Source organism: Hypanus sabinus, chromosome 16 (genome assembly GCF_030144855.1).
Source record: "Hypanus sabinus isolate sHypSab1 chromosome 16, sHypSab1.hap1, whole genome shotgun sequence".
In the NCBI taxonomy this organism is placed as follows: Eukaryota; Metazoa; Chordata; class Chondrichthyes; order Myliobatiformes; family Dasyatidae; genus Hypanus; species Hypanus sabinus.
The window spans coordinates 60,960,243-60,971,542 of NC_082721.1; the positions used below are offsets into that span (position 1 = coordinate 60,960,243).

Genomic DNA, 11,300 nt, shown 5'->3' on the forward strand with positions numbered 1-11,300 from the left:
AGTTCAGCGGTCATGGAACGTATGGATCTTGGCCTCCAGAAAGTGTCTGCAGCAGGGGTGATTGATAAGTCTGTGGCCTAAGGTAGAAGGAGATGAGTTATACAGCTCTTGTTACATGCACATACAATTCACCTCTTTGAGTGATTATGCAGAAAGTTTGAAGTTAATAACTCATCTCCTTCTAACTTAGGCCACAAACTTATCAATCACCCCGATGTTATTTACTTCAAACTTTCTGCATAATCACTCAAAGAGTTGAACTGCACACGCATATAACGAGAGCTGTATAACTCATCTCCTTCTACCTTAGGCCAGAAGCTTATCAATCACCCCTGCTGCGGACACTTTCTGGAGGCCCAAGATCTGTATACTCCATGACCGCTGAACTTTGTGTGTAAATGTAGGAGGGGACTATGTTGAAAAATAAATGTGCTAGATTTTCTAAAATTGACTCCTTCTACCTTAGGCCACGAACTTATCAATCACCCCTCGTATTTACAAGGTTGTTTTCCTGGAACCTCATGCAGGAAGTCGGACAGGGCCTGTTTACTCATCCGTGACGTAAAATAATCCTGACTCTTGGAGGCAGAAGATACTGGCATCTGGAGCAAAGAAAGTTGGAGGAACTGGAGCAATTGGGACAACAGAATTATACTGAGGCAACTGGAGGAAGTGGAGTAACTGGAACAACTGCGGCAAAGGGGGAACTGGGTCAACTGGAGTAACTGGGCAACTGGGGAAACTGGGAAAATTGGGGCAACTGAGGAAACTGCAAACCTGAGGCAACTAGGGTAAATGGGGAAGCTGGGGCAAATGTGGCAACTGGGGAACTGGAGGAGCTGGGCAACTGAGGCAGCTCTGGAAGATGGAATAACTGAAGGAACAAGGGCATCTGGTGAAACTGGGAACTGAGGCAACTTGGTCAACTGGGACAGTGCACAAAAAGTGAAGGAAATCAGTAGATCAGACAGAATCGATAGTGGGAAATGGAGAGCTGACATTCCAGGTTGGCCAGATAAGGGTCTCCACCCAAAGCACCCAATGTCCACTTCCCTCCACAGATGCTGCTCAACCCACTGAGACCCCCCAGCAGTTTGTGTTTTTAAAATCAACAATTCTAGTATGCTATAGAAAAGGACATGCTAATTACTGGTTTCTGTGTCTTTAAACGGCAGGGTGAATGCTAATCTTCCAGTGTCACTTGCACAAAATCATAAAATATGGTGCTGCCTGCACTTGTGAGTAAGCACTTATCCTGAGGCTCCAAGTGCCCATTCCCAGCCCATCAACTGAAACACGTGTTTGGAAAGATAAGACACATTGCTAACTTCACTGCTGGTAAATCCTGTGACAAACAAGACTGGGTGACAGTTTGTACCACACTTGCAGTTAATAATGTTATCTTGCTGCCGCAGAAAGAAAACCTTTCTGCAAACCAGATGTTTGTGTTTTTGCAGGGAACAGGGTTGTGGTGCAGTTCAAATAGATCCTGTAGATTTTGCATCTGAGTTCCCCAGAATTTAATTGTAAAATAGTTAAATAAATTAGGTTTATGTTCCTTTAGGATGACAGTTAAACATTGTGTTGTTAAATGTAGCAATAAGCATTTAAGTTTTAAGAAGGATCTCAGCCCAAAATCTCCACTGTTTATTCCTCTCCACAGATGCTGGCTGAGCAGCTGAGTTTCTCCAGTATTTTGTGTATGTTACTCTGGATGCCCAGCATCTGCAAAATCTCTTGTGTTTAAGGTTTACAGTTTACTCAGGCACAATGTAAATGCAGGTTGTTGCTGTGATATCAAAGCAAGGGTGGTGGGGATCTGGAAACATAGTGATTACTCTACAACCATCAGCCTCTTGAACTGGCATGGATAACTTCACTCACTTCAACTCTGATCTGACTACAATCTACAGACTCACTCTCAAAGACTCTAGAACTCATGTTCTCAGTATTATTTGTATAATTTGTTTTCTTTTGCACTTGGTTATTTGTCAGTCTTTATAGTTTTTCATATATTCTACCATATTTCATTAATTTCCTGTGAATTTCTACAAGAAAATTAATATCATTGTAATATACCCTCGTACAGTGACATACATGTATGTTGATAATAAATTTACTTTGGACTTTGAATTTAAAACACCCTGGTACAATGTTTCGACAGGTGAGCTAAACGAGGTGAGGAAGGTCTCATAAGAGAGACAGGGACATGCCTGTCCTAGCATGCAAAGTTAGCTCCAACAGAATGAGATCAATGGTAAGATCCAACAGCAGGAAGGTGGCTCTGCAACACTTCATGGAGAGTGAGGGGCATGACAAAGCGTAGAAGAAGTTGTGGTCATCCACGGCAAGCAAGGAAGACTCCAGTTCCGGCAATTATTTGTACCAGTGGACCTGGACTTCCAGGGTCAAGAAAATGAAACTGTCCCAATATAATAGCTTTTCCACTTTAAAAACTCTACCACACAGGTTTCACTTTCATTGTTGGATATGACTGAGAACCAGTCAATCATTTTCTAGGGCTAACTTCCACTTCAGTTTGTGATATTCCCATCTCCAGGTTCAGCAGCTAGAATGGGTAACCTTTTGCTCCTACAGCACGGAAGCGGGCCTTTGGTTCAACTTGCCCATGCCATCCATAGTGCCCACCAAGCTGGAACCAATTGCCTGCTTTGACCCATATCCTTCTAAACCTCTCCTATCCATATACTTATCCAAATCCAAATCCAAATGCTCTTCCTCAAGCATTTCCACTGGCAACTTGTTCTGTAAACACACCACCCTCTTCATGAAGAAATTGCCCCTCAAGTCCCTTTTGAATGTGTTCTTTCTCACCTTAAACCTGTACCCTCTAGTTTTAGTTCCCTTCCCCTGGGAAAAAGATTGTGCATATTCACCCCTTTTATACTCCTCTTGATCTATAAGGTCACCCCTCAGCCTCCTGCACTCTAAGGAATAAAGGATTAAACACTCGATTAATAATTTTATTGGAATATCGTCCAGTTGCCTGGAATATCATCCAGTAGTCTTTCTCTCAAGAAGCTAATCTAATATTTGGTTATTCTGCTTTGACCCTTGTGTTGTTGGCTCAGTGTAGATCTTTGATCCTGACATTCAGAAGTGAGTGTATTACCATGCGTCTGAAATGTCGTATGGTACTCTGTGGTCAGATCCTCCACTAGTTCACAGAAAAATACCCCTACATGCAACTGTCATCATATTTCAAAGGACACAATTGTGTTCCATTCATTGGTTAATAAATAAGAACCCAAGACTGAGTCATCCAACAAATTGTTTAAATCTTTAAACCAGCTAAAACAATTCCTCAAAATAACTTCTAAAACATATTTCTTAAAATATGTTGACATGGTGGATGTCAGATAATTTGCAGTTAAGGGTCAGACTCATTGGTTACTCATGGACTAGAATGGGTAAGGTTAACACATTTCTCCACTTGAAAACCAGACAGTTTTTTTTATGAAAATCCAACAGTCTCATAGTTTTACTGTGACGAGTTCATTTCATTTTAATTCTGGGTTTATGTAATTACTCAAATTTAAATCCCATAGCTGTCCTGGTGGGATCTAAACTTAATCTCTGAATCAATATGCCATAGTTCTGGCTGCCAGTTAGGTAACTACTACGTTACCACACACCTCAATATGCCAATAGAAAACACATTGACAATACATTAATACAAAACATGTTGACTTGTTCAAGAATATGTGAAGGATCTTATAAGTCAGCCATGATTGAATAATGGAGCAGACTCAGTGAGCTGAATGGCCTAATTCTGCTCCTATGTCATGCGGTCTTTCAGTTGGACTCTGTACGTGCTACACGAGATTTTACTCAGCTCTATGACTTCCAATGATAGACCCATTAACAGTGTAAACTCAAAAGATGTAGTCCACCCAATGGAAATAATGATTGCAAATTTAAAATACTCAGCAATGTAACTATAGAGCAGAAACAACACTTTGGATCGCACACAAGATTGAAAGATTAATGTTGTAAACTCATTGAGTAAAACAGCCAATGAACAAGAATAAACACAAGAGATCCTACAGATGTTGGAAACTTGCACACGAAATGCTGGAGGAACTCTGCAGGTCAGGCAGCATCAATGGAGAGGAATAAACAGTTGCTGTTCCGGGCTGAGACTTCAGCAGGACTCAAGAATAGCTTCGCTCTCACCACCAGCTCACTATCACACAGGCAATGTCATTCACACAAGGGAAAACAGAGTATACTTAAAAGTGGGGAAAATTACATTTTCCTTTAAACTAACTCCAATGGTTTTATACATATACTTAGATTTAGTAAAATTAACATATTGGTGCTTGAAATTTCATCTGCTAAAATACAAGTGAATGATTTGTAATTATCAAGACCTCGTATGTACAGTAGTGAACTCACTTTTGAGATCCAAGTTGGAGGGTCTTGGCTTCAGGACAGCAGCAGCTGCACTCAACAACAGGGGGTACAATCCCAGTTTCCACAGGCAGCTGGCACTAATCATCATCTGTAGATTCTTGCTTTCGAGTGGCCCTGACTGTTCCTGTACAGCTTCTGTACAGCCAAGTAAACACATTGAGCTGCTTTCCAATCTCTGAGATCTGGAGGGAAGGGGTTTAAGTCGGAGGGTGGGGTTGTGTCAATTAGAGGCGGAGCCAGGAGAAAAGAACCAAAACTTCCAATCCATTGCTAAGATTGCTGGGAAACAATTTCAATACTCTCTCAATCTAATGAAACCTTTCTTAACTGAAGTAGACCCACTCTCAAATCTGGGTTGGGAAGACAATAGTTTTTGCTCCAAGCTACTATGAGAGATGGTGCTGTTTTCACTACAGTTCTAAACTATAAAATACTCAATTGCTTAGAATTATCACTGACTGTATGTCGCGAAATGTGTGGTTTTGCAGCAGCAGTACAGTGCAATGCAAAATAAAAAATCATATTAAGTTACAACAAGGAATGTAAAAAAGTAAGTACTGCAAAAAGAGAGCAGAAACGTGAGGCAGTGCTCATGTGGTCATGGTCTGTTCGGAAATCAGAGGGGAAGAAGTTATTCCTAATATAGCTACTCAGCCACCTTGGAATTCAAATCACAATTCCCTGTTGTTGGGAAAAACCACAAATCATTTGTTCACAGTCAGATCCTGTAGTGCTATGGCACTGTTCTGGCTGAGACCGCACGAAACTGCAGCGAGTTGGGGGCACAGCTCAACGCAGCACAGAAACCAGTGCTCCACTTCCTCAATAGGCTTGTAATGTCATCATCACTGGCTGCAGATCCTGTTCTTCGAGGGAAGAGAGGGCTAGAGGGTGTCACTTTAAGAGAGTTAGCAACAGATCCAGCAGGGAAATCAGAGGAATCTTCTTTAACCAGAGGGAGAATCAGAACCAGAATCATGGTTATTATCACTGGCATATGTTGTGAAACGTGTTGTTTTGCAGCAGCAGTGCAAAGCAAGACATAAGAGTCACTAGAAGTTATAACAGAATCAGGTTTAGATTTATTTATAATGTACATTATAACACAGAGAAATGCATCATTTGAGGTAACAACCAACACACCCAAGGATGTCTTGCTGGCAGCCCACAGATGTCACCACGCGTTCTGGTGCCATCAACTCTCAGAAGAACAACACAGAACATACCAAGGGAAAAGCAACAATAGTGAAACAAATGGTGTATTTCCTTTTCTCCCACACACATGCACAGCCCTCAAACTAGGCTAAGAAATAACATAAATAAATAGTGTAAAAGGGGAATAGTGAGACGGAGTTCATGAGTTCATGGACCATTTAGAAATCTAATGGCAGAGGGGAACAAGCTGTTTCTAAATCTTTAAGTGTTGGGTCTCAGGCTCCTGTATCTCCTCCCCAATGGTAGTAATGAGAAGAGGGAATTTCCTGGATAGTGAGGGTCCTTTAAGATGATAGCCTCCTTCTTAAGCCATTGCCTTTTAAAAATGTCTTAGATGGTGGAGAGGGTTGTGCCAAACTCACTTCCATTGTGAATGGTTGAGTCCCATACGACTGATCTTCACATCATCTTAAAGGTTTCTTCCCCCAGCAGTTAATCTGATCAAACATTCTAGTTAGTCTCCCCACCCCTTTACCTTTTACCCCATCACTGCAATGTAAATAATTAAAACCACTTTTTCTAATGCTGTTTACATTGTAAATATGTGCTGGTATTTATGTAATATGTACATTTTATTCCATATCTGTCCTTAACCTCCAATTTTATATTTTATATAATTCCTATTCTTTATAGTTGTTGAATGTTGGAATTTTTTTGCATGTTGCACCCAGACCAACACATCCCAGCAAACTCTAATTACATGTAAATGTACTTTATGTGTCAAATAAAGTTGATCCTATACTTTTCATCGTTGATCTGCTTCAAGGGAGCGGGCCAAGCAGGAGCGAGAGCCAGGTACAGGCAGCAGATTTAAACTGGGCGTGGGGGAGGGGGCCTAACCAAACCAAAACGATTTCCCTCTGGACTAATTGAGGCATATTACCTGCATTGGTACTGCCTAACACAGGCATGGGCAAACTACGGCCCGGGGGCCATATGCGGCCCGTTAAGCTTTTTAATCCAGCCCGCAGAACTTGATGAAATTATATTAATAAACCTTGTGAACGTTTTTTCCCCGCAATTCTGGCGTTTTCCCAATAGATGACGCACTCTATATACATTGACCTTTGTTGAGGTGCAGCGTATTACTCCACATTTGCGCTTTATTCTTTGTTCGGCTCGACCTATTTGTGTGAACAGGCGTTCAGCGTCATGAACATCAACAAAGCCAGCCACAGATCCAAGTTAACTGACCAACACCTCAGATCCATCCTGAGAATCGCCACAACGAAACTAAATCCAGACTTTGATGCGCTGGTTAAAAAGGGAGACCAACAACACTGTTCCCACTGAAATTAAAAATAAGTTTCTTCGTTGTGTTACGTAAAAAATGCATTTGAAAATATTTTTTTCAATAAGCCTTACATGTTACATGTCATTTCTGTTAAGTGATGGACATGAGTAGTGCGCAGGTGCACGTACGTTCTCAAAATAAAAAATGCGCTCCAGATCAAATAACGCGCTCCGCATACTGTTCTGTCATTGTGCGGGTCGTTGTTGAGTTTTGGCACAGGGGACAATTGAATAAGAAGCAGCCGGACAAGTAGACCTGCATCTCCTACCGTTTTTGAAATAAAGACAGTCAGAAGGAGAGTGATGATGATAATATCTTGAAGGATAACAGAATTTTCAGTGCTTTAAAATAATAACTGTTACTATTTAAAAAAGCTGTATTTTATTCATTTAATTTTCAGTCTTTTAAAAGTCATTTCAATAAACAGCTAAATACCATGGGACTTCAAAGACAGATATTTTGTTGTAATGCATTTGTTCATTTTCAATTGAAATTAAAGCACATGTTTTCTACATATCCCATGATATTTTATTTTCTCTTATGAGGTGTATTACCAAAACACTCCGTCCATCTGCTCCTGGTCTGGCCCCCCTGTCAAATTTTAGAACCCTTTGTGGCCCACAAGTCAAAAAGTTTGCCCACCCCTGGCCTAACAGAACGGCGACGCAGTGAAACAGTGCTGCAAGAGTATGTATCAAATGTCGACAGTGGGCTAGAGCTAGAGATGGGTAAGATAAAGGAGCAGAATTAAGCCATTTGGCCCATTGAGAAGCACCACCATTTCATGATGGCTGAAAAAAGTTTCCTCTCAGACCCAATCTCCTGCCCTCTCCCTGTATTCTTTCTTGACCTGACCAATCAATATTTAATCTGTCAACCTCTGCCTTAAATATACAAAAAAAAACTTGGCCTCCACAGCTGGCAAAGAATTCCACAGATTCACCACTCTCTGGCTAAAGTAATTCTTCCTTATTTCTGTTCTAAAAGGACACCCTTCTATTCTGAGACGGTGTCCTCTGGTCTTAGATTCTCCTATGCCTCCCTCTCTAAACACCCTCTCCACATCCACTCTATCAAGGCCTTTCACCACTCGATAGGTTTCAATGAAGTCACCCCTCATTCTTCTGAAATCTAGTGAATACAGGCCCAGAACCAGCAAATGCTCTTCATTTGACAAGCCATTAAATCCTGGAATCATTTTTGTGAACCTTGTTTGAACCCGCTCCAGTTTCAGAACAGCCTTTGTAAGATAAGAGGGCCAAAGCTGCACACAATACTTGAAATGAGGCTTCATCAGTACTTTATAAATTCTCAACATTTCATCCTTGCTTTTATATTCTTGTCCTTTTGAAATAAGAGCTAACATTGCATTTGCCTTCCTCACCACAGACTCAACCTCTAAATTAACCTTTAAGGAATCCCAGGTTGCGTCTCTAATTTTTTGTGTTTTCTCTCAATTTAGAATATAGTTAACCCTTTCATTTCTTCTACCAAAGTGCATGACCACACACTTCCCAACACTCTATTCCATCTGTCATTTCTTTGCCCATTCTCCTAATCTGTCTAAGTCCTTCTATAGCCTCTTTATTTCCTCAAAACCACTTGGCCCTGCACCTATCTTTATATCATCTGAAAACTTTGCATCAAAGCCATCAAATCCATCATCTAAATCATTGACATATAATGTAAAAAGAATCAGTCCCAACACAGACCCCCGTGGAACACCATTATTTGGCAGCCAACTGGAAAAGGCTCCCTTTATTCCCACTCTTTGCTTCTGCCAATCAGCTTTATCCATACTAGAATCCTTCCTGAAACAGCAGGGCTTGTAGTCTGTTAAGCAGCTTCATGGAAGAAGGTTGGACATGGGGCTAGCAACCCCTTTCCGTTAAAAAAACAGTGCTGCAGAAACACCAAAAGAAGCTCCAAAGACCTCAACGCTGGAGAGAAGGGATCTTCAAAGGGCTTCATCTTGAAAGACTGGCCCAGGACACAGGACTCCGGTAAGCTATATTTCATTAGCAGTTTGAGGAGATTTGGTATGTCATCAGACACTCGCAGATTCTGCAGATGTGGAGAACATTCTAACTGGTTGCACAACTGTCTGGTATGGGGGGATGCACTGCACAGGATTGAAAGGAGCTAGACTCAGCTATATCATGGGCACTGTGGTATAGAGAGAGCAAAAGAGGAGAAAGAGAAGAGAAGGAAGGGGGGAGAGAGGGAGAGGGAGAGGGAGAGGGAGAGGGAGAGGGAGAGGGAGAGGGAGAGGGAGAGGGAGAGGGAGAGGGAGAGGGAGAGGGAGAGGGAGAGGGAGAGGGAGAGGGAGAGGGAGAGGGAGAGGGAGAGGGAGAGGGAGAGGGAGAGGGAGAGAGAGGGAGAGGGAGAGGGAGAGGGAGAGGGAGAGGGAGAGAGAGAGAGAGAGAACATTCACCTCAAGGTCTGAGCCTTTCCACAAGCCAACGATTGGATTTAATTTCATCAGACTTCACTCTGATCCACAATCTGATCTGACCAGTAATGGTGTGGCTTCCAGCACTGACCTGAGTGCCAATGTTACTGCCTCACATTTTGCTGTTCGAATCATTTAATTAACATTAGAATGCAACCAAAAAAGGTGTTAATGCTTGATTTAAGTCAACTTCTGCAACTGGAAAGAAGAGACTGGTAGTGTCCTGGTATGTGAGAGGGAAAGGTACGTTGTGGGGTAATGGGGAATGAGTCTGACTCGTTCTTGCAAGGGGCTGAGAGAATCCCGGTGAGCCCAAAGGCTTCCTTTTACAAAAACAGAATCAGGTTTATTATCATTGACATAATTTGTGAAATCTGTTGTTATGTGGCAGCAGTGCAGCGCAGGCATAACAAAGAACATAAGTTACAATAAATAAATGAACAGAGCAAAACAGGAATAGTGAGGGAGTGTTTCATGAACAGTTCAGAAAGTGAAATTTGTTGTTTTGTGACAGCAGTATACTGCAAACATATAAAATCACGATAAATTACCAGAATAAATGGTGCAAAAAGAAAGGAAGTAATGTTCATGAGTTTAGGGACCATTCAGAAATCGTGTTGCAGAGTGGAAGAAGCTGTTTCTGAACAATTGAGTGTAAGTCTTCAAAATCCTTTACCTCCTTCCTGATGGTGGTGCGTCTCACCTTGTGAAGGTGTCCTGGATGAAGGGGAGGGTTGTGCCTGTGATGGAGCTGGCTGTATCTACAGCTCTCTGCGGCCTCCTGTGATCCTGTGCATTTGGAGCCTCCATACCAGATGGAGCGACTGGGCTTGTATACACTGGAATTCAGAAGGATGAGAGGGGATCTGATTGAAACATATAAGATTATTAAGGGATTGGACACACTAGAGGCAGAAAACATGTTTCTGATGTTGGGGGAGTCCAGAACCAAAGGCCACAGTTTAAGAACAAGGGGTAGGCCATTTAGAACAGAGTTCAGGAAAAAAATTTTCACCCAGAGAGTTGTGGTTCTATGGAATGCTCAGCCTCAGAAGGCAGTGGAGGCCAATTCTCTGGATGCATTCAAGAGAGAATTAGATAGAGCTCTTAAAATTAGTGGAGTCAAGGGATATGGGGAGAAGGCAGGAACGGGGTACTGATTGTGGATGTTCGGCCATAATCACAGTGAATGGTGGTGCTGGCTAGAAGGGCTGAATGGCCTACTCCTGCACCTATTGTAATGCAGCCAGTTAGAATGCTCTCCACAATATATCTTGCTAGTGCCTTTGGTTTCAATTTTTAACAATTGGTAACCTGTTTTAGTAATTGCACAATCAGAAGCAATGAAAATGAAAGGTGCACCGCTGATGGGCTCAATGGTGAGGAAGGTTTTATCCATGACAGACTAGGCCTTAACCACTAATTTTTGTCAGAATTTTTGTTCAAGGGCATTGGTGTTTCTATACCAGGCCACCACATGTCTGTAGAAGTTTGTCAAAGTTTTAGATGACATATCAAATCTTTGCACACTTCTAAGATAGCAAAGGCTTTGCCATGTTTCCTTCATAACGTGTTCAGCCCAGGACAGATCCTCTGAAATGATAACACCAGGGAATTTAAGTTTGCTGATCCTCTCCACTTCTGATCCTCTGATGAGGTCTGGCTCGTGAACCTCTGGTTTCTTCCTCTTGAAGTCAATAATCAGCTCCTTGGTCTTGATGGCTTTGAGGGAAGTTGTTGTGTCACCACTCTGCCAGATTTGCAATCTCCCTCTTATATGCTAATCTGTCACCAACAAGAGTGGAGTCATCAGCAAACTCAAATATGGCATTGGAGCTGTGCTTAACCTCACAGTCCCAAGTATAAAGTGAGTAGAGCAGGGGGCTAAGCACACAGCCTTGT

The 11,300-nt window shown here is 42.0% G+C and overlaps 1 protein-coding gene across 1 annotated transcript in view; it reads right to left on the reverse strand.

The window, feature by feature from the left end:
- LOC132406352 (erythropoietin receptor-like) overlaps positions 1-4,596 on the reverse strand; it is a 34,898-nt gene extending 30,302 nt beyond the window's left edge. The window contains exon 1 of the mRNA XM_059991900.1: positions 4,420-4,596. Within this exon, the coding sequence (XP_059847883.1) occupies positions 4,420-4,594 (175 nt within the window). The 5' untranslated portion in view covers positions 4,595-4,596. The remainder of the gene's footprint in view (positions 1-4,419) is intronic.
- Between the last annotated feature and the right edge of the window lie 6,704 nt (positions 4,597-11,300).